This window comes from Carettochelys insculpta, chromosome 3 (assembly GCF_033958435.1).
Source record: "Carettochelys insculpta isolate YL-2023 chromosome 3, ASM3395843v1, whole genome shotgun sequence".
In the NCBI taxonomy this organism is placed as follows: Eukaryota; Metazoa; Chordata; order Testudines; family Carettochelyidae; genus Carettochelys; species Carettochelys insculpta.
In genome coordinates, this window is record NC_134139.1 from 60,106,965 (window position 1) to 60,130,457 (window position 23,493).

Consider the following 23,493-nt stretch of genomic DNA (forward strand, 5'->3'; position numbering starts at 1 on the left):
TCAGAAAAACATATGTAGGTTATTCCATGGTTGATGTAAACTTGACTGTGTAAACTCACCTGTCTATATAATTAAACAAATTTCAATGTTTTCTTAAATGTTTTAGCCCATGTGTATTAAATGCTCATTAGATGGTTAAGTAATGTGTACTATGTGTAGTCTTGCACATTTAAAACTGTGAAGCACACGGTACGCTTTTGTACCTGGAAACAGTTATAAACAAATAGAGTATTTTGAAGACTGGTTTATAAACAGCTACAATACCAGGCCTGGTACCAGATAACATACTTTAAAATTCCTGGATTTAAGGTGAAAAGTTAGTGAAGTCTTAAGAGGATACTGTTGGATTTAACAGATTTCCTTGTAAATGGAAGCAAGAAAGTGGGGAAGTAGGAGCTCAGGATCTTGAGGGCATGCTGGTCTCCATTTTTTTTTTTTTAAATACTGTCTTCTATAGTCTTTGCTCCCCACCCCACTTTACATGTTTGTACAAAATGATGGCTTTTTTAAAATATAGCTAGTCACATTTAATTAAATTTTGGGGGAGTGCGCATTTTAAAATCAGGTTAGTTAAAGGCAGTATTTGATATTAAATGTTGAATTTTCTTGGTTTTGCCTTTCTCCTTTATACCTACGGAAAATATCCATAAAATATTCTTTAAAATGATCAACTTCATAATGCAAAATAATGCATTTCTCAGTATATTTCATGATACTGTCACTTTTCATTTAAAATCAACTTTTTCAAAACTTATTTCTTAATGAACTTAATCAGGTTAGTTTTATTTAGTCACATCTGTTCATGATTGTTCCCTATTTTACATGCCTTGCAAATCATGAAATTAAGCTAATTATATGCCATTATCAGCTGCAAATAACTGGTTACACAGTTTTACACCTTTTAAATTCCCAGCAGGAGATTAAGGCTTGTTTTTTGTTAATGGGAAAAGTGCAGTAACTTAAATGGATTTTCGTGCAGTTACTGTCAATGGATTAATCAGTTTATTATTGTTTTTCACATTTCTAAATTGGTTCTAAAACATTGCATTTGATGCATTCTTATTGATGACAGTACTTGTCATACCATTAAAACCTATCCTCCAATGAAGAGTTAATGTATACAAATAATTGTAGTACAACTATAATGCACAAGAAGATTGTAATTGCAAGTGTGGTTTCTGTGTATAATAAATCTGTAAGGGGGGCTATTATATTTACACAGGTGATGATGAGCAGAGTGACTGGTTTCATGAAAATGAATCTGGCGGTGCATGTGGAATCACTGGTGTCGGTCCCTGGTGGGAGCAAGAGGACTCAACGGAACTGGAGAAAGAATTGCCTGATCCAGTCTTTGAAAGTATCTTAACTGGTGCTTTCCCTCTTATGTCCCATTCAGGGAGGAGAGGTCAGTAACACTCAAAGGTAGAATAATAGAGTAGCCTGGGTTTAATGGAAAGATGTCTGTGGCCTTAATGTGGTATGTAAAGTATATGGTGGTTGGTTGTGATCTTGATCAAAAGTTCTCACAAAAAATTTTAGAGCAGTACTAAGGTTGGAAAGGAGAGAGAAAATTGTTATTGATTGCAACGTTTAGGAGGTTTTTTTTTCTTTAGGCCCTTGTCTTGCAAAGCACAACAGGTCCAGCTTATTTGCATTGACTTCAGCAGATTTTTTTTGGGAGCATCAACTCTGCAGTTGGTTTCAAAGTGGAGTTTACAGACTGTATCAACATATGTGATCTAGCAGAGTTGCTAAAAATAACAGTCATGCCTTTGCAACATCAGCTCAGGCTGACTTTGGTGTGGATTGCACAAAGCCACCTGACCTCCCCGCTCCATTTTTAGCGAGTGAGATTAAAGTAGCACAAGTATGTCTGCACAAACTGAACATCTGTACCCCTTGGTGTAGTACAAATGTAAGAAAGAAACATGGAGATATGCATATATCATAGAACTGGAAGGGAGCTTGAGAGGTCATGAAGTTCAGTCTCCTGCACTCATAGCTGGTCCTGTCACCATCTCTGATAGTTTCTTTTTTTTTTGGTTTTGTTTTTAAATATAACCTGCTCCAGAACCTTGAAAGGCCCTCCCGCCAAGGATTGAGCTCATAGTGCTGGGTTTATAAGCTTAATGCTCGAACCAGTGAGCTATGGGTCAGAGTTTGTAGAAGCACTTCCTAAAGTTATAATTTAGTAACTTTCAGAAAATAATTGATAGTTTTAGAAACAAAACGAAATTATGCCTGTATAAAACTAGCATCAAATTTAAAATATTCCTTGTTGCTCAAAAATGTTTTTTGTGTTCCTTTTACTTCCCATCTCCTACTGTAACTTTAACAATGTGATTGTCTGTAATACAAAATATTTTTTTTAAACTGAGCTCTAATGCTTTCTTGTAGGTTTCCAGAGTAGATTTAGTCATCTTCATGGAATGCCAGGAAGGAACATCAAAAAGGTTTCAGGAAACCCAGCTCCATTGGTAAGCATGCTTTTTTTTTTTTTTTTAAGTCAAACTACTTCAAACTGTTTTTTTTCCATTATTATAACAAAACAACCCCCCATGCCTGTTTCTTTTTGATTGCTATCTGTGTGTGTGTGTGTGTGTGTGTGTAGCTGAAGTAATTGATTCTTTTACACTGTGCAAAGTGGAATGTTAAGACATCATAAACCAGTTTTTCTCACACCTTTATGTTTGTTTTTAATTCTTCTCCTTTCATCACTATGATATGATATAATGTAATGGTCCAAACTGTTTTAGGAACAGTGACAAACACTGGTTATCACCACCTCAATTCTGCTTTTTCAAAGAAAGCTGTGTGTGTTTGAAAACACTTCTTGTAGGGAGAATGAAAGAAAGAGACAGAGGAATAGCTTTTAGAATTGTTTTTTTAAAATGAATGAGCTGTAATTCTCATCAGAATGGGAATAGAGAAGTGAAGGGGAGAGGAGGCAGAGCTCATTTCCATATAATAAATTCAGGGGTTTCTCCGGTAGTAACCATACCGCAGAATGATAAATTCCAGGGCCTTCTACCTCAGTGTTCAACATCTTTATCGAAGAACACTGTTAATTTGCTTAATTAGAATAAAGTGATGATTGAAATGGAAACTGTAAAAAGTATTACATATGCAGAACAAAGACAAGCAGTACTGGAAATTTAAATATGTCGGAAGAGGGGAAATCTTGTAATTGAATCCTTTGTCCAATATTTGCCATTCAGAGCTGAATGAGACACTTGAAAATTTTGACCTATGAACTGCAACTTTAGTGTTGATGAATTAGATGAATGCTATCTAGTTCCTGGATTCAGATCTACCTATTTTTATTTTTGGTTCACTGCTTACTTGAGCATATCTGGGATTTGTAGCCCATTTTCTAGTCTTATTGCAATCTTGCTCTGGTATTTTATAGGAGCTATTACAACTGATAGGTTAGCTTCATGGTATTGATGATACATAGCTTAACTATCCTAAAAACGTGCCTTTTCCCCTTTAAATAATAAAAAGGTGATTAAATTTCAGTAAATGGAAGTATACCGCCTATGTGTACATATGTCAAGATGTGTTGCTTTCTGTTACAAGTTCTGAATTGTCATAAGCAGATATCTTTTCAAGAAAACCTCATGTGTATTAATAGTAAAGTAGTTTCTTGTAGAACAACATGCATGCTGTTCATTAAAGAAAGATAACGTAATTATCTGTAGATAGAAAATTTGTTACATAATGTTCTGACTGTGTGGTACATTCTCAGAGACACAGTTTCAAAGGAGGGTAGAATTCCATGCAAAACCCCACATTTGGAAGATATATGTGTACATTGGACAAATGTAAAGCTAGCTAGTTTCCTGATCTGCATGCATCTTGAGGGTCCGGTTGTTTTTGCGGACATACCTATCACAGCCACTTGGAAATTTTGGTCGTTCATCTCGGAACACACATGCTTGATTTTTATCGATGAGTGATTTTCAAAGAAAATCTTTGAAATACATCTATTCAGTGACAGAAAGAAAAAATCATTTAATACCTGTGAGATCTGATAACACAGAACAAGAAGTAATTACTGCTGTTAGATTGTGACACTGAAGAGCTAGAATGCCTTTAGAAAGATTAATATCCTGAGCAAAGAAGAATACAACAGACTCAACCCATGGAACAGAATTGTGATGGTGAACTTATTCTTTCATTTTTAAATGGAAATGAATCTGTTGAGCAGTGGTACAGATTTTGAAATGAAGAGGAGGGGAAAATGGACATTATACAATGAGGTGTGCCAGTGTACATATTATGGGAATTATGTTTAGTCAATCTGGAACCTGTAGGCCGTAGCCATACAGTAAGTTCAGTGCAGATAAATCCTCATATATCTTTGCAGAACTCAACACCGTAGGGCTCTCCAGAGATGCACAGGTCTATCTGCAGAAATAATGTTGCAGAATCAAAAAGGACCATAATAATCAGTGAAATCCTGAAAACATTTCTGGGCTGCAGTGGAAAGGCAATTGTAGTAGTTATGGTAATACTTTGTTACATGGTCTTCCTCTGTTAAGGAAACAAAATTCATCTTAAATATGAGATCACCAGCTATGTAGTGTCATACCTTTTGTGTTTTTTGAGACAGCGCCGCCTTGTATGATAAAATCCCTTCTTCAAGTATTACAAGATATGGGGCTGAGAAATTAGACTGGGATATTGTGGTGGGATATTGAGATGTCGTGGGATGTCAGTTGGGTAGTTTTGGATTACATTAGCCACAACTTGGTACTGGATTGTCTGCCAGAAAAAAAATCAGAAATACGTTTTAATGGGCCTGTTTTTTATATTTGAACAAATTTTAAACATAGTCCATGTTTCTCTTTTGTCATTAGGGTACTGCTTTCTGTGAACAGAATCTTTTTTTTTTTTTTTTTAAATGGTCTGACTGTCATGTCTGGTTCATTTAGTGATGCCAGTAGATAGATATAGATATTCTACATCAGCAAGGCAAATGGCATGAAAATCCCTATCTAATCCACTGTGTAGGTTTTATGGTACATCTAGAAATGGATAGATATATATTGAACAAAGAGAATAAATACAAGCAGTAAAACGCTGCTATTCGCTATGTATAGTCAACCTGATGACCTGTTTGTCATCATCGGATCAATGGACTACCATTAAGTCCAACCTGTATACTGAGTAAGGCATGGGAAAACAGTTAATGCTGATTTAGTTAAGTTACTATGATGTAATACGTAAACAAAGAGGTAGAAACAAGGTTGGAACACAGCCTTAAATTTGGCAGTTAATGATTTGAATACTTCACTTTGCAACCTCAACATTGAACCTAGTTTTTAATTGGTTATACATATCTGTGTAATTTTTCTGTATGCCGAACTTTTTACTCAGAGTGCTACACGTTTGTGCTAGACATGTTTTAATTCCAAAGCTGTAAAGATGGCATGAGCATAAGTTACAAAAACTAGATGACATATTAGCATTTGATAGCAGATTCTTTTTAGTGGGTGTACAACATAAAACCCTCTGACTTCAGGGGGAGCTGATAAACTTTAGAACATCTTGCTCAGTCACATTTTTATATCTATCTGTCTATATCAATCTACAGCATTTTTATTATAGGAAATTCAAATATGGTGAGGCTGAGAGATAATACCATGGAATCATACAAATTATACAGAGAGATTATGAAGTCCATCCACTTGTGCTGAGATGGGACCTACTAAACCTAGATAACCCCTGACAAGTATTTGTCCAACTGTTCTTAAAAATGACCCATGATAGTGATTCCCCAACCTCCTTGGAAAGCCTATTACAGAATTTATTCTGATAGGTTAGATATGTGAAAAAAGGATCTAAGCCTCTGTTGCTGCAAATTAAGGTCTTTGCTACTTGTCCTACCTTCAGTGGACATGGGGAATCATTGATCACCATCCTCTTTATAACAACTGTCAACATATTTGAAGACTGTTCGTGGGTCCCCTCAGTTTTCTTTCCTCAGGACTTTCCTCTTTGGTCAAGGGTTTACTGTATACATATAAATCGGGGTCAGCCACGTAACAGCGGGATCGTGTACTGTGGATTTGCGTTGTCTGAGACCTTACTGTAATTGAAGTGCATGAAACTACTTCATGATGAAGGACCGTAGGACTGAGATCTCTGTGCCAGATTGTATAATGTAATTGTATAATGATGAAACATAGCCTTCATGTAGCCTTTTTCGTGTTCTATTACTGTGTATGTGCAGAATTAGTGTCATCTACAGATCACTCTCATGGTAGAATGTACATGCTGCTGGAGATGCACTACAATTATGCCTTTTGCCCACCAGTGGCGAGTGTAATGCCACAAGAGAAGGTAGCTGGCTCTGGGTGAGAGCAAACAGCTATGAAGAGGGTAGGGATGAGAGACAGCTTTCCTCACACTAGGACCAAGCTGGGAGGTGCGGGACACATGGCTGCCAGGGACTCTCACAGATTCTGGTTCAGATAGTTGATAGCATTGGGTCAGGAACTGAATGGGTGAAGGCTGTGGGGCCATATAGGGAAGAAGGTTTAGGAAAGAGATTGTTACAGGGAAACACAGGACAGATGTTCCTGAATAAATGGGAAGATTAGTGATAAGCCAGGATCTGCATGTTGGAGACTCCCCAACTCCCTAATAATCCTATCCTCAAAACATCTTTTCCGTACTTCTCCCTCTCTCCTTTCTCTCAGTTCCTCCATTATCTTGGATTTTCTCAAGCCCTTGCACCACTTCTGAAGGATGCAGGAAGCATTTCTGTTTTATAGTTTTAATGAAGTATTATTACTCAAAATTCTGTGCTAATATTCCAAGTTCAGGACTTCTTGTAAAGTGTCTGTGTATATTTGCCTATTTATCCCTTAATCTTTTGGTGTTATCACATACTTACTGAGAGGCATTTTGAAATAGATAGCATGGTTTTATCTTGTTGCCTTGATAAATAAAATACGCAGACTCTTCAATTTTTTCGCTCGGAATGCCACCACGAGTAACGTTCAGAGTACTTTTTACAAACATCTAATCCTTAATGCCAGTACAAGGGGTCCTCCTTATAAGCCCGGGTCACGTTCTGAAATAATGCAACTTACAGTGAAATGACTTATAAAGAGGAATTAATATTCATTAGGAAAGATGTAATTAGCTTGAGATACATTCCTTCCTTCAACCCAGCAGGCAGCTGGCCTCTGCCTCCAGCTGCCTTTGCTGGGCAGTGCAGCTGCCTCCTCTGTCTCCCCCTCTGCTGCCTGGCCCCACTCCATGCAGTACAGTACCTGTACAGGTTGTACCTCTCATCTGACACCCTTGGGACCTGATCCAAGCTGGATAAGAGACTTTTCCAAACAAGGGAAAGTCATCTTCCCTCAACCCCCACACCTGGCTCCTGCCTGATTGCGCCTTCTGGCAGCCAGGTCCCAGCTTTTGATTGCTCCTGGGTCCTAGCAGCCACTGTCCACTGTAGTTCCCTGCCACTCACAGACCCAGGCAGTCTACAGCTGGTCATAGCTGCTGACCTGGCTCCCCACTGCCCCAGCTTCCTGGGGCTCTATGAAACTCCCCTGAGCTTCCCATGGCTCCCCACCACCCTCCTCCAGTTTCCTACAGCTGCCTTTCAGTCCCCTCCGGCTTCCCGCGGCTCCCCTGCTACCTGCTCCAGCTCCCCACCAGTCCGTCCTGGCTCCCTGCAGCTCCCCCCCCAACCCCCCCCCGCACGCACCCAGTTTCCCACAGCTCCCCACCTATCCACCCATGACTTGAGGGCTTGCTTCAAGGGCCCCTGCTCTACAGTGCCTGCCACCCAGCCACCACACAACTCAGCTATGTTCCTAGCTTTTGGTCCCTTGGCCCCCAGACGACATAAGTGCAGATCAGTGCGACATACAATTAATTTACTTTCCTGAACTAATTAAGAATGTTTATGTGAAACAACTTATAGAGAGCTGATCTATAATGAGGACCTCCTTCATTAGGTCAGTATATTCCCTGTTTTACAGGTACAGAAGCAGAGAAAGAGATTTTGTCGTCTTGGGAAAGTCACAGGGCGTCAAGTCTTGATTGGCACTCAGTATTTTCCCATTACTGTCCATGCCACCTGCTATAGCGCTTTATTCAGTGGTTCTGGATATCATACAAGCTAAGCTGCTTCAGTCAGGGTGAATACTAGGGTGCATGACCTCCAAGGAACATACAGTCATGGAAAAAGATAGATGATTTATTACTTTCCCCTCTGAGTCAGCACTGAACTAGTGTAACAATATGTCATTAGAGACATGTTGCAAAAGGTGACAATTTTCAGATCAAATGTAAAGCTGATGTTCTGACCACTTGTAGTGGCTAATATGGAGTGTTAATCTTTCTATCCTTCCCAGGTTCCATCACAGGTAACTATTCTGCTTACTGAAATTCTCCCTGCAACATCAGGGATGTGGTGTTCTTTGTGTTTTGTGGTGGGTTGGTATGTGTTAAATGATGTTTACTTGAATTCAGTAAGACCCTTTCTTCCTTCAATGGCTTGTAGATTTAGTTGATTTATGTTACAACCATTCAAGATCTTTAGATGAAAGGCATTTCAGTGGATGTTATTTTATGCTATATATTCTGTATTTAGCCTGTAGCAAAGATCCAGGTATAATACAGAATTATTTAGACTAATATATTTTCTCTTTTTAAAAAATTACTGTGTGATAAATAAGCAGCCATGCAGTGGAAAGTTAATTACATGGGGGATACTTAATGAACTAATGGTCCTAGATTGGAAGGTTTGTCCCTGGAAGGCAGAAAATTCTTGACACGTAATATTTGTATGTTGGTATTATACATTTGCTTTTCTATTTGAAATGTCAGTATAACCATTTGAAAACATAATAGAATTGTTTTCTACACTGATAATGTGAATTTTATCAAGTTTTCAGACCCCATTTTGTAAATATGGATGACTAAAGTATGCATACAAATGGTTGATGCAGTCAAGGGACTCCCATTGCCATTCAAAAGAACTACATCATTTGGCCCCTGGCTATTTGAGTCCCTTGAGCAAATTACAGACTTACACTGACTTCTGAACAATCTATTTTTTTCTATAGATTAACCATCTAATTCCATGTCTGAATGTTTTTTTGGTGACTTTAAAATTGCTATATATAGTTATGAGAATAACTCAGTTTAAGTCATTAACTATTAATTACTAAACTATTTTGAGTAATTTTCATTCTTGCTATAACAATGACATGACATCTCTGCAAATTATTTTAAAAAGCAAGGAAATGTAACTTTTCAATTTTCAGAATTGAGAAATGTGTATTTAGCTGTTGATTTTCTGTTTTACTGCCCTCTGTTGTATAACCTTCTTTTTTATATCAAAATCTTTTCGAAAATACCATTTCAAAAGTTAATAGTTTTAGATGAAATGCCTCTGTCCAGATGGGTTGCTTATTTCCATATAACATGTAAAACTTTCTTACTATTGATAGGATATACAGTAAAACCAAATTTTGAAACTGGCATGCATAGACAATGTCTTCATACAAATATTATGCCCCAATTTATTGTGAGATGTTTAAGTGACACTATTAATTAAAAATCTAGAAAATGTAATACAGCTGAGGTGCCAGGTGCTACACCTTGCCTTCAGAAGACTTGGGAGTCTTGTCAATTTGGAATATTTTACCGTTGTATTCTGTTTTTTTATGATTTTTTTTTCTCCTGTGTGACAGACGTTCCTTAATAGGGGAAGTATAGTTGCAAAGCAGGGAAAAGAAACAAACAAGTGCTGTCCAGTACATTTAGAAAATAGCTTTTTTTCTCTGATTTTTCAGTAGTCATTTTAAGTGTTACTTTATAGTTAGGTTAAAAAATTGGAAAATGTTTTTTCTTTTAAGGTGTACTGCGTTTCTTTAACTTTTTAAACAATCAGAATATATAAACAAAGAAAGCAGGCCTGTAGCACCTTAAAGACTAAGGGAGGAGGGATAGCTCAGTGGTTTGAGCATTGTCCTGCTAAACCCAGAGTTGTGACTTCAATCTGTGAGAGGGCCATTTAGGAGTCTGGAACAAAGAGGTTTAAAAATATACATATATCTCTCACAGGGATGGTGATAAATCCTGCTGTGAGTGCAGGGGACTAGACTCAACCTCTGAAGGTCCCTTCCAGTTATGAGAGAGGTATATTTCCATATATATTTTTATTTTATTATTAACAGTGTTATTTGTTAGGTGATGAGCTTTCGTGGGAAAGACCCACTTTCCCACAAAAGCTCATCATCTAGTGAATAATAATGTTAGTCTTTAAGGTGCTACAGAACTGCTCTGTTTTGTGAAGATACAGACTAACATAGCTACCTATCTGATACTGTCAGAGTTTAGATAATTATGTGAAAAATTAAAGGCAATTTGTATTACATAGAATAAATTTCAGAATTTATGACCTTAAGGAGGCTATCATAAGTAGATTTTCTAAATCAAAATTACTCATCTGAGCAACAGAAAAAGAATTGAGACTGCAGCAAAAACTGAATTTTTCCAGAAACTTAAAAATCCATTTAAGTATTACCCTGAAAATACTTATTTTGGTTGATATCCATTTTTTTGGGGTTTTTTTTCGTTTTGTTTTGCGGGGGGGTGACTAAGATGAATATCTTATTTTTAAGATTGTAACAATATAATCACTGAGTTTGCTTCTTTATCGTTCTGTGTACAGTTGTAAAGAATGTGAGTTGTTGACTGTGCTTTTTGCAGTGATATTTAAGCTAATTATTATCTGATTTTTTTGTTTCTTGACTTATATTGAGGGAGATTTTATTTCAGGCTTATTTGTGGATATTTACCCATTCAATTTTTATTTCAATGGTTTAGGGGAACAAATATATTAAGTCTGTGATACTTAATTTAAGGTTTTACTTTTCATTTTATTTGTTAAATGTTACTAAAATATAGAAATTTTAAGAAAATATTTTTGGGTTTGATGGATTAGTACTCTTGAAAGGGAAACAAAACACTAAGTATTTCTAATCCTGCATTATTTACCGCATGGGTGGTTAAATGCTACTTTAAGCCTCATAAAATTAAAAAGGAGAAATCTGCCAACTGTAGCAGGAATTGGATTTAGGAAGAGTGGTACAGAGCCAAAATATTGCTACAGAATTAAATGTCAAAAATCTTCTTTAATAGTAGATATATAGTTCACAGTGCTTGGTTATGATTAATACATTTAATCTAAATCACTGAAAGTTGCTCTCTCCTTTTCCATAAAATACAATAGGACACAAATCAGTTTTACTGTAGGTGGATAACAATTGGAAAATAATGCATCTTCCCGCCCAATAAATTGTCAGTTATACCTTTTAACTAAAATCAATTCATCTTTCTAAAATTTATTACAATTTCTAATAATAAATCTTCTCAAATGTTTATTCATTTGCTTTTTGATACATTTGTGCCACTTTTGCTATGGTCTAATGTTTTTTCTTTTGATTCATTGTAAATTAGAAAATCTATTTCAAGTCAGTTTTCTAGTTAAGAAGTTAAAATCTATAACCCAGCCATTTTTTCAAAGTCTCCTTTACACATTTTAATACCCTTGAACTTGAACTTCTACACAACCCAGTAAATTCTGATCAGAAGGTGATTAAAATACTTTTGAGTATAACTTCTTGACTAAGGGCCAGATTCATAAAACAAGCACTTATATGGCTGTTTTATGTGATTTTTTTTTTCAAAGACCTTTTCCTTAATTTAAATAGGGAAAAAATGAAGTAATTATGGTAAATGAACAATTGTATAGATTTTAGTCCAAGGATTTTAATACAGATAAACAGAAATGCCCCTTTGGATTAGGATCCATCTGTAATTATACACAATGAGATAGGAAAAACTTCATTTTGTTGTCCTTGCACTGTAGCAAGACATTAGTAACACTACAGAAAATCATGTTTTCTCCTGTGCTTACCTCTCCAAAGATATGATCATTCACTTCTTAATATTTTTAAAATATTTAAAAATAGCTCAGATGGGGGAAAGCATGTTTGGAAGAAAAAGGGGTAGTTCTTTTAAGAAATCTAGTAATTGTCTTCTAATGACTGCTCTGATGTTTATAGTGTGAAATTCTAGATTTGCTCTTTAGCACACTTTCCTCATGGAATCTTCAATATGTTGACATTTGAGTGGGTGTCGTAGGGTTGGTAATTCTCTGTAAATATTTTAAAATTTGAATTGTAGTTAGGAATTTTAAATTATTTTTCAAATACGATAATGAGAACATTTCCTTCTGTCCCAGCCCATAAATACTATTAATGATAGTTCCTAGTCAGCGTTCTTCTGCTTTACAAGAACTGTGGATGAAAAGGTTGCCATTGTGTAATTACTACTAGCTATAAACTATGTAGATTTTACAGTACCTGATCATATTTTCTTTATAGTATAAATGTCAAAATGCTGACACAGCTGAGGAATGTTAGAAAACATTTCAGACACAACTAGGAAGAAAAGTGTCATATTCATAACTTGAACTTGATCTACTGTATCACTTATTGGAAAATTTGTTGATAGTATCTTGGATGTTGAAATGATTGATTTCAGAGGTAAAATCTTTTTTGTGGATGAATTAGAATTAATTAATTTTACTAATTACACAGATGTTGTCTTAGGCAAAGATCAGACATTAATTACAGGTCTTCATCTAAAAATAGTGTCCATGTGTTCAGGGCTGTCTTTTTTTAAGTTTTGTGTGTGGTTTGGAAGTAAAAAATCTATTCTGGGTGTACTAAGTCTTAATTAGCATAGTGCTAGTCACATAAAGGTGAGATTACATGAAAACATCTACATCTGTAAAATAACTGTAAAGTGCCTCAGGAACAAATTAAATTAATATACCATTTTGTAATTTCAAAAGAAGTCTTACCTGGTTTCTTTGTTTCTAATTAACATAGCACTACACGTGTACAGTGTTATACAAACATCAGGAGACAAAATTCCTGCAACAAGAAGCTAACAAATGTAGTGCCTCAATCCAGAGTCCCAGTAGGATTCTGCAAGGAGGCAAGGGGTGGCATTTGCAGAGCCTTTTACAGTATGGCAGATGACATAGTAGTACTAAGGTACTGCAACATATTGGGGAGTCAGTGAAGAAGGGGCAGGAAGAAGATTTGTGCTGTGGAAGTACTTTATTTTTTCTATTATTAAATTAATGTCGTTGAGCTGTCTTGTTTTGAATTATTTTTAAATATCTACATATGATCAGGTATTGGTGCAGCTTTGAAGAATACCTGAGTGGGATTAATGGTGCAAGGACAAGCAAGGAAAATTGGGTTTTGAAAATAATAGAGTGAGAGTGCATGACATACAGATAGAGTGATGCTGTTCCAGGCCTATAGCTGCTTCAAACAAAGGTGCAAATCATGGGTAGAAAACAGTAAGGAAGCATCGGTGTGAGGTGGAGTTGTATAATCAGCATTTTATAGAGTAAATTAAAAAAAAAAGAAGAAAATAATGCAGGACTGTAAATGATCTTGATGGTTTAACTGTTGAAAATATGACTTCTTTGTACAGGTTGAACCGCTCTAATCCGGCACCCTAGGGACTTGACTAGTGCCGGCTGAGAGAATTTTCCGAACCATGGGACATCAGTATTGTCAAGCACATTACCAACACTTGCACTGCTTACTGGGCTCTTAGAAGACATTTAGGGGTAAATTACAGCGAAAGAACAGTACAGAACACTGAGAGCCAGGACTGGTTGCTGCAAACAAACTTTCTGGGACCATGGGAAACTTGGCCACCCCCCATGATAAGTGGCCACCCAGCTAACTGAAATCATACCGTATTATGGATGTTGCTGGATGATTGAGTGCCACATTAGAGAGGTTCAACCTCAACTCTTTTATTTTAAAAACTATTTTATGTTAGATCTTTCTAATTCCCCTTTTTATACACCATTGTACCATCACCATAATAACTCAGTGGCGTGGTCCACACCCAGAAACCAAGTCAGTTTCAGATACCCGATTATAACTATGCCATTTGCGTAGCTAGAAGCAACTTGTCAGGATTGACTTTGTTCCCTGGTGCAGATTGGCACCAGCCCAAAGAGCCCTATGTCCCTTACTCCATGTGATAGCATAGAGGACCATGGTCGGTGACCAGGCCCAGAGAGATTAATTTTGCTGTGTCTTCACAGATGCAGCAAAATCAAACTCCAGAGGATCAATTGCAGCCTGCCAAATGCGCAGTAATTATAGCTGTACCCAGTAGGTACTTTGTGAATTAATTCCTTGGTGCGTGAGAGGGGTTTCATATGCCAATATGCTCATTATATGAAAAATGTTCTTAACTCCTTTACTCCTTCTGATTTTGAAGGAACGGTATTTTATCCTATATATACCACATGTTTAAAAGTTGAAGTGTGTGTGAGTCATTTGAAAGACAACCAAGTTAATATTCAAGCACAACACAGCAATTCCAACACTCTGCTACTATAAACAACTTGTTTTAATCAGCATCACACACTGGCCTCTTCAGGGTGGGACAGCTTATTCCTATTAAGTTCTTTGATAGACAGCATTGTAAAAGTGAAAACAGGCACTCAATATCTAGTCACATGGCTTTCGTGGTGGTCCATAAAGATCATCTGAGAAGGTGCTATTCTAGAAGGAGAATAATTCTTGCTTCCTAAACATAGGATTTTTAGAAAACAAGTGGAAGCTTGCAGTCATTGCTTCACAGTGGTAAATTATATCCTTGAGGTATTGTCCAATCTGTGTTTTATGCTCATTTCAAAGTGTGTTTGGGTCATAAGTAATTCTTACGCCTCCAAAGGAAGATAAAATAAACTCAAGATACAATTCAACCTGAAGGGATAGAGGAAGGGGGAGAAATAACCTGGAGGTCAGGTATGTTTTCCATGTCCTCTTTATTTTACTCTGCCTTGCTGGAGAAGCTCCAAGTGGCCAACTGCTGTCAGTGTACACATAGCCCAAAGGTCTTAAATGGCCTTGACTTTCTCGAAACAGATCATTTTAGTAGGGTGACAGAACCAGTTGGCTGTTTACAAAGCTAATCAAATCAGACACAACCTAGGCACCATACCAGCTCTTGAAGTTTTGCTGGTACCAGACTAATTGAACATAAAAGAAAGAGATTTTTTAGGAGTTTATCAAAATTACCAAATTAGTAAAGAGCCCACAGTTAGGAAGCTGTGGGACTTTTTAACCTCACTTAACCTCATTAGTGCAACTTGAAGGATTTGTATTGGCAAGTCCCGCTGTGAGGAAGAGCTCATAGAGATCATTAGTGATCTAACCTTTAGCAAAGTACCTGTTGAAGATTTACTCAGTGCAAGCTTCTTTAAAGCTTTATGTGCATCTTTAAACACACACCTATTTAAATATATGTAATCAGTCTGAGGAAGCTGATGATAGTTGTCAAGATTTCCAGATGCCTGGACAATTCTTGTTAAGCAGGGTAAAGACCTAGAATTTTGTGTAGTCGTAAATCCATGTCCATGCTTAACAAGGTCATTAAAATATTGGGAAAACATTTATATTTGGTATGCTATACAGCCTTCACAAACAATCTTTATCAGCAAGTGCTTCTGTCCCAGGGCTGGGTTGGGAAAGGTTTGTAAATTAAAAATGGACTTCCCTAAAATCTTTAGAGAAATTAGGTACTGCCACACTGTTACCTTAGACCTAATTCTATCTTTATTTGTTCTCATTGTTTCTATGATGTATTAGTGTGTACTGGAGCCACACCAAATACTTGTGTGTCTATGGAATAAGGGAATTCACTAGCATTTCTAATGTTCAGTCGTGCATCTCAGATTTAGGATTTTAGTTAACTTGCACACTTTTTTGGTTTTCTCTACTAACACAGTTTAATATTGTTGACGTCACGTGAAAGCTAGCTATATAGTTAGTCATTTATGGTGAGTTTCTTTTGGAAAAAAAACATCCGTTCAGGTGAAGAAATTTAGGAGAATTCAGATTTTATAGTTCATCATTATCTGTGCGCTTTGGTGTGTTTTTCTGTTCTGTCAAACTCAGTAGTGACACCTCAAATACAACAGAGCATGTTGTTGATGTATGCTTTTGGTTGTGTGGGTTTTCTCTGCAATTAATTTGTTGTGTTACTATTATTATTTAAACTTCCACAGTCTCCTAGCATGGATTCATATGACAGATTGCTGGATAATAAATTCTGTTTTGGGAACGCTCCCAAGTTTGCTTTCATGACCTGGAGAGATTCCTTTCTTGACTCTCAAATAGTTAATCGGAACTGAGGGTTGTGTTCAGGATGTTTCCATTTTTTCAATCCCGCTGCACAAGAGGATTTTGGAAGAAATTAATCTGTATGTCCTCTCTGTCTGGAACAGTCTCTGAACTTCACTTATGATAGCATTAAAAAAGTTTTGCAGGCACTGCCATATGTCAAGGCTCATTCCTTCATCTCTTGGCTGAGAAAACCAGTGCCTCTACCCTACAACTGTACGAAGCTCGCTGAGTTGCACTTGTGTATATTCTTTACCTCATTATCCGTATTCAGTACACAGGACTTCCATGTTGTTGCCCATTAGTTTCTTATTTTCTGTCTTGTGGCATTGTGAACTGCTGTTGAAGCTTACAGTATGTCGTCTTGCCTTCTGGGAATAGAGGGAGTGATAATTTTTTGTTAATTTGATTCTCTGAGTATTCTTATGCCATTCCTGACGGTCCACTCTGGTTTTCTGTTGTGACTGCTTTGACATCTTTTTCTCAAAAGTGATTTGCTGCATTTGGATTGTATGGTGAGATCATGAGATACAAAATATATGTGGGGGGGAGGAGCAATGGTGACTGAGCTGCAGCCCCTCTGTGGCATGGGGCCAAAACTCCCATTTCTTTCCCAGAGTCTCGTCCACAGGGCTTGAGTCATAGGGCCATGGCCGGAACCCTCCCTTTCCCCCAAGCTTTGGCATGGGGCTGGAGCATGGTGCCCCCACCAGAGTACAGGGCCACAGCATGGGGTGGGGCCAGAGCCCTCCTTTAACCCCACCCACTCCCCAGAACCCTTCTGTGGTTGCTTCTACACTAGAAAGCTCTTTTGAAAGAAGGGGGCTTTTTGAAAGAGCCCATGGAGTGTCTACACACAAAAAGCATTCTTTCGAAAGTACATCAAAAGAACATGGCACTCACTCCTTTTAAAATCATTCTTCCTTTCCCGTTTGAGGAAGAGCACCCCCTTTTGAAAGCTTCTTTGGAAAGAAAATGTGTAGACGCTCCACAAGCCCTTCTTTAGAAGGAACAGTCTTCATTTTTAATCCCTGGCCCATTCTTTTGAAAGAGAAGGGACTGTGAGGATGCTGTCTATTGAAAGAGCAGATCACTGTTTTGATCTGCTTTTTTGTGTGTGGATGCATTCTTTTGAAAGCAGCTCTTTCTGAAGAGATCTTCCGGAAGAGCTTCTTTTGAAAGATCTCTGTAGTGTAGATGTAGCCTGTGTGGCCAGGACTAGAGTACTCTCTCCCGAGCCTCTGTGGGCCTGAGCTTCCCCTTCCCCCAAAGTCCCCAGCACAGGACCAGAGACCCATCTGTGATGGGGTTTAGGGGTCCCCCTGCACTGCACCCCGTCCGCTGGCAGGAGTGACTCTCACTTAGCAGGTACAACAGAAGGTTTATTAGGCAACAGATGTCCAGTTTCTTACAGAAGCGACAGCATAGCAGCCAGAGACAGTCCTTCCAACCTGTCCTGGGGAGAAGACCCCGAGGGGTGCCCCTCTGGGGTGTAGCTTCCCCGTCCTCAGGCTGGCTGCCTTCCAGCTCTCCCTTTTCCTAGCCTCTCACTGCCACCCCCGATTCAAAACCCCTCTCAGCTCCTCCCTGCTCTTTGTTCAGGCAGAGGTGTTACCTGCCAGTTGTAGCCCCAGGGTCATCCTTAGCCACTGGGAGCTGCTGCTTGCCTCACACATGCAGCCTGACTCACACATGCACTCCCCCCACTCCATCACATCTCTCCCCCCTTCCAGACCGAACTGAGCGGGGTCACTTAGCCAGTGACCTGGGGAAGTTCGGGGCCCTCCCTGCGTGACAGGGCATCGGCTATGGTGGTGTTGTTCCCCTTCACATGGACCACCTTCATGTCGTAGTTCTGCAGGAGCAGACTCCACCGCAGGAGCTTGGCGTTGGCCCCTTTCATGTGATGCAGCCAGGTCAGGGGTGAGTGATCGGTGTACACAGTGAAACGCCGTCCAAACAGGTACGGCTGCAGCTTCCCCAGTGCCCACACCATGGCCAGGCATTCCTTCTTTATGGCTGCGTAGTTCTGCTCCTGGGGCAGCAGCTTCTTACTCAGGTACACGATGGGGTGTTTCTCCCCTTTGTTATTCACTTGCATTAGCACCGCCCCCAGCCCCACGTCTGAGGCATCGGTGAACACCAGGAAGGGCTTGTTGAAGTCTGGATTTGCCAGCACTGGGGCCCTGACCAGAGCCTCCTTCAGCGCGCAGAGGGCCTCTTGGCACTGCTCTGTCCAGACCACCTTGTTAGGCTTTCCCTTTTTACACAGCTCCGTGAGGGGGGCTGCGATGGAGCTAAAGTGGGGCACAAACCTCCGGTAGTACCCCGCCATCCCAATGAAGGCCTGGACCTGTTTCTTAGTCTGGGGTGTTGGCCAATCTCTGACAGCCTCCACTTTAGCTGGCTCTGGCTTTAAGCAGCCGCTGCCCACCTTGTGGCCCAGGTAGGTCACCTCAGCCATTCCCACCTTGCACTTCCCTGCCTTGATAGTCAGACCGGCCTTCTGGAGTCGGTCTAGCACCTGCTTGAGTTGGGACACATGGTCCTCCCACGTCTGGCTGAAGATGCAAATGTCGTCCATGTAAGCCAGGGCAAAGCTCTCCATCCCTTTCAGTAGCTGGTCCACCAGACGCTGGAAGGTAGCGGGTGCCCCCTTGAGGCCAAAGGGCAGGACCAGGAACTCGTAGAGCCCCACAGGAGTGATGAAAGCCGACTTCAGCCGGGCATCTTGGTCTAATGGCACTTGCCAGTACCCCTTGGTGAGGTCTATGGTGGTGAGGTAACGGGCTCCCCCCAGCTTGTCTAAAAGGTCATTAGGCCTGGGCATGGGGTAGGCGTCCGAGACAGTGATGGCGTTAAGCTTGCGATAGTCCACACCAAACCAAACAGACCCATCTTTTTTAGGGACTAACACCACGGGAGAGGCCCAGGGGCTGGACGAGGGTTGGATCATCCCCAGAGCCAGCATGTCTTCAACCTCCCGCTCTATGTCCTGAGCCGTCCTCCCTGTGGCTTTGAATGGCACACACTTGATAGGGGCGTGGGTGCCTGTCTCTATTCGGTGGACAGCCAGGTCAGTGCGTCCGGGTCTGTCCGAGAACAGCTGTTGATGCGAATGCAGCACCTCCTTGATCTCCATCTGCTGGGCAGGGGTCAGCTGGTCAGAGAGGGGAATAGACTCCAGCAAGGAGCCGGCTCCAGTCCTTGTGAGTAAATCCACCAAGGGATCATCCCCCTGCCCCTCCCAGTGTCTGCACACGGCCAGCACCAAGTTCTGTCTGTCCCAGTAAGGTTTCATCATGTTCACATGATAGACCCGGTGGTTGTGGGCCCGGTTCGACAGTTCCACCACATAATTCACGTCATTTAGCTGTTTGACAACCTTGAAGGGCCCATCCCAGGCCGCTTGCAGCTTGTTCCGCCGCACAGGTACAAGGACCATCACTTGATCCCCGGTGGCATAGGCTCGGGCCCTGGCGTTACGGTCATACCAGACCTTTTGCTTCCTTTGGGCCATGGAGAGGTTCTCCCTGGCCAGGCCCATGAGCTCGGTGAGTTTTTCCTGGAAGGTTAGTACATACTGTACCACTGACTCCCCTTCAGGAGAGGCCGTCCCCTCCCACTCTTCTCTGAGCAAGTCCAAGGGTCCCCGTACCCTCCTTCCATACAGCAGCTCAAACGGGGAGAACCCCGTGGATTCCTGGGGCACCTCCCTGTATGCAAACAGCAGGTGGGGTAAGTACTTGTCCCAGTCATGGGGGTATTGATTCATGAAGGTTCTCAGCATCTGCTTCAGAGTCCCATTGAACCTCTCCACCAGCCCATTGGTCTGCGGGTGGTAGGCTGTGGCCCAGGTGTGCCGGAGCCCACACTTGTCCCACAAGCTTTGCAGTAGGGCCGACATGAAGTTGGACCCCTGATCTGTGAGGACCTCCTTGGGGAACCCCACTCTGCTGAAAATGGACAGCAGTGCATCTGCCACGGTGTCAGCGTCGATAGAGGTCAAGGCCACTGCTTCTGGGTATCGCGTGGCAAAATCTACCACTACCAAAATATATTTCTTCCCCGAACGCGTTGCCTTGCTGAAGGGGCCCACTATGTCTATAGCCACTTTCTGGAAAGGCTCCTCTATGATGGGCAGTGGCCTCAGGGCAGCTTTCCCCTTGTCCCGGCTCTTCCCCACCTTCTGGCAGGGATCGCAGGACAGGCAATACAGACGGACAGCTGCAAAGATCCCTGGCCAGAAAAAGTTCTGTAACAACCTTCTCCTGGTGCGGTGGATCCCCTGGTGTCCTGCGAGCGGGACATCATGGGCTAGGTACAGCAGCCTGCGCCGGTACTTTTGGGGAACCACCAGTTGCCTCTGGACCTTCCATGGCTCCGCTTTGCGTCTGGGAGCCCATTCCCGGTACAGGAATCCCTTTTCCCACAGGAATCTCTCCCTGCAGCCCTCCCCCAGCTGTGGAGCTGGGCTGAGACTGGCCAGTTCCCTCAGCTTCTGCAAGGAGGGGTCTCTCTGCTGCTCTGCCTGGAATTCTTCCGCTCGGGCAGGAGCGGATGCTACTTCCCCATCCCTGCCTGGCTCCAGCACCCCTGGCCTGTGAGACCTGGTTTTTGGGGGCCCCCTTTCTCTCAGGGTTGGCCCCTGTGGCTCCTGTGACTTTGGCTGGGCCTGTACCCCTGAATCTGGGGAGCACACCCCTCGTTTTCTTTGGCTATGGGTCAGGACCAGGGCACGAGGGCGTTCACCTTGCCAGTTCTCCAGGTCAGCCCCCATCAGTACATCCGCCGGCAAATGGCTGTGCACGCCCACTTCCTTGGGGCCTTCCTTCTTCCCCCATTTCAGGTGCACCCTCGCCATGGGCACCTTGAAAGGGGTCCCATCAATTCCTGTTATCGTCAGGTGGGAATCGGGTATCATGCAGCCCGGTGCCACCACCCCGGGTCGGGCCAGCGTCACGTCAGCGCCTGTGTCCCAGAACCCCGTGACCTTTTTCCCGTCTACTTCGAGGTGTTTGAGACACTTGCTCCACAGAGGTAGTGCCGCCCCCACTCTGTAAACTGACCTCTGAGCATTTGGTCCCCCTGAGGAGCTGGTCTGTGGGGCGGACTCGGCCCAATCCGAGTGCCCATTGTCAGCACCACCCGCCTTGGCCGCCAGCCCCTCTGGCTTCTGGGACCCCACCCAGTTGACTCCATGACCCCCCGGCCTGCTCAACCTGTCTGGGAGCCTGGGGCACTGGGCTGCTCTGTGCCCCTTTCGCCCACAGCGATAACAGCCTGGGTCTTGTTGTGTCCCTCGGGCCGGCTGCTTTGTCCGGGCTCTGTTTGGCTCTCTGGGGGGTGGGTGGCTGGCCCCTCTTTCCTGGGCTTGCCCAAGAGGTGGTCCCCTCTGTCGTACAGTTAGGGACTGGTCTCTCTGAGATTCTCGGTTTCTCCAGGACTCCCTCTCCCTCCGGGACTCCCTCTCTCTCTGAGACTCCCTCTCTTTGTGGGGCTCACTTTCAGACCTGGCCCGGCTGTTTGTGAAGTCATCTGCCAGTTTCCCTGCATCATGAGAGTCCCCTGGCTTCCAGTCCACGAGCCACACCCTCAGGTCAGGTGCTCACATCTCGTAGAATCGCTCCACGACCGCCAGCTCGATCAGGTCCTCTACGGACTGGACTCCCATTCCGAACGCCCACTTCTGGTAGTATTGCTTCAGGCGGGCGGTTGTATCTACATGGGTTTCCTCTGGCCTCTTCTGCGCCTCCTGGAACTTCTTTTTGTACATCTCCGGAGTCAGCCCGAACTTATGCAGCAGGGCCTGTTTGAACCGTTCATAGTCCCCAGGCTGCAGCCCCACCAGCTGGCTGAGCACTGCTGCGGCCTTCTGGCCCAGCAAGGGGGTGAGGTGCCGGAGCCACTCATCTGGGGAAACCTCATGCAACTCACAGGCTCGCTCAAAGGCGGTAAGGAACTCGTCCATGTCCCCTGGGTCCTGACACTGGGCCAGCACACGCGTCTCCAAGTGACTGGCCACCCCGAGCCGTCTGGCCCTCTCCCCGCTTACCGCAGCTGGGGCCTCTTGGCGTCTCGCCTCTGCCATGGTTCGCTCATGCTCCCGCTCTCGCTCTCTCTCCTCCCGCTGTCTCTCTTGTAGCTGGCGCTCATGCTCACGCTCTCTTTCTCGTTCCTGGCGCTCGTGCTCATGCTTTCTTTCTCGTTCCTGGCGCTCGTGCTCACGCTCTCTTTCTCGTTCCTGGCGCTCGTGCTCACGCTCTCTTTCCCGTTCCTGGCGCTCGTGCTCACGCTCTCTTTCCCGTTCCTGGCGCTCGTGCTCACGCTCTCTTTCCCGTTCCTGGCGCTCCAGTTCCTTTAATTTCACCTCAAGTTCCAGCCGTCGCAGCTCTGCGGCGGGGGACTCTGCCCGCGATGGACCACCGCTAGCTGAGCGCGACCTGGCGGGCACCGCGTCTGTCTGACGGCGTCGAGCCCCTGCTCCTGTCGGAGAATCCGAAACGCTTCCCGAGGCTGACCAGCCACTTTCTGCCGGGACAGGCTCTGCCCCCCCGGATCGGTCATTCTCTTCCAGCTGTGCAATCAGCTGGGCCTTGGTCACCTTCCCCACGGTCAGGCCCCTCTCTCTGCCAAGCCCCTCTAGCTCTGCCTTCAGGAGTTGGGTATAATCCATCTCCCCGCTATCTCCCGGGGTATCCACTCACCAGCAGCAGCTGCAGGAATGGCTCTGTTCCCCCTCTGGCTCTTGTGAGACTTCTTCCTTCTCTGGTGCTCAGTCAGCCACTGCTGGGAGCTCATCCGTGGGTGCAGTGCATCCCACTTCTGACACCAGTGTGATGGGGTTTAGGGGTCCCCCTGCACTGCACCCCGTCCGCTGGCAGGAGTGACTCTCACTTAGCAGGTACAACAGAAGGTTTATTAGGCAACAGATGTCCAGTTTCTTACAGAAGCGACAGCATAGCAGCCAGAGACAGTCCTTCCAACCTGTCCTGGGGAGAAGACCCCGAGGGGTGCCCCTCTGGGGTGTAGCTTCCCCGTCCTCAGGCTGGCTGCCTTCCAGCTCTCCCTTTTCCTAGCCTCTCACTGCCACCCCCGATTCAAAACCCCTCTCAGCTCCTCCCTGCTCTTTGTTCAGGCAGAGGTGTTACCTGCCAGTTGTAGCCCCAGGGTCATCCTTAGCCACTGGGAGCTGCTGCTTGCCTCAGACATCCAGCCTGAC

The 23,493-nt window shown here is 42.9% G+C and overlaps 1 protein-coding gene across 4 annotated transcripts in view; it reads left to right on the forward strand.

Moving 5' to 3' along the window:
- Window positions 1-23,493, forward strand: part of GPATCH2 (G-patch domain containing 2) — a 211,874-nt gene that overhangs the window by 49,541 nt on the left and 138,840 nt on the right. For all 4 annotated transcript variants that reach the window (XM_074989947.1, XM_074989948.1, XM_074989949.1 and 1 more), the window contains exons 4-5: window positions 1,223-1,405; window positions 2,398-2,477. In XM_074989947.1, the coding sequence (XP_074846048.1) occupies window positions 1,223-1,405; window positions 2,398-2,477 (263 nt within the window). The remainder of the gene's footprint in view (window positions 1-1,222; window positions 1,406-2,397; window positions 2,478-23,493) is intronic.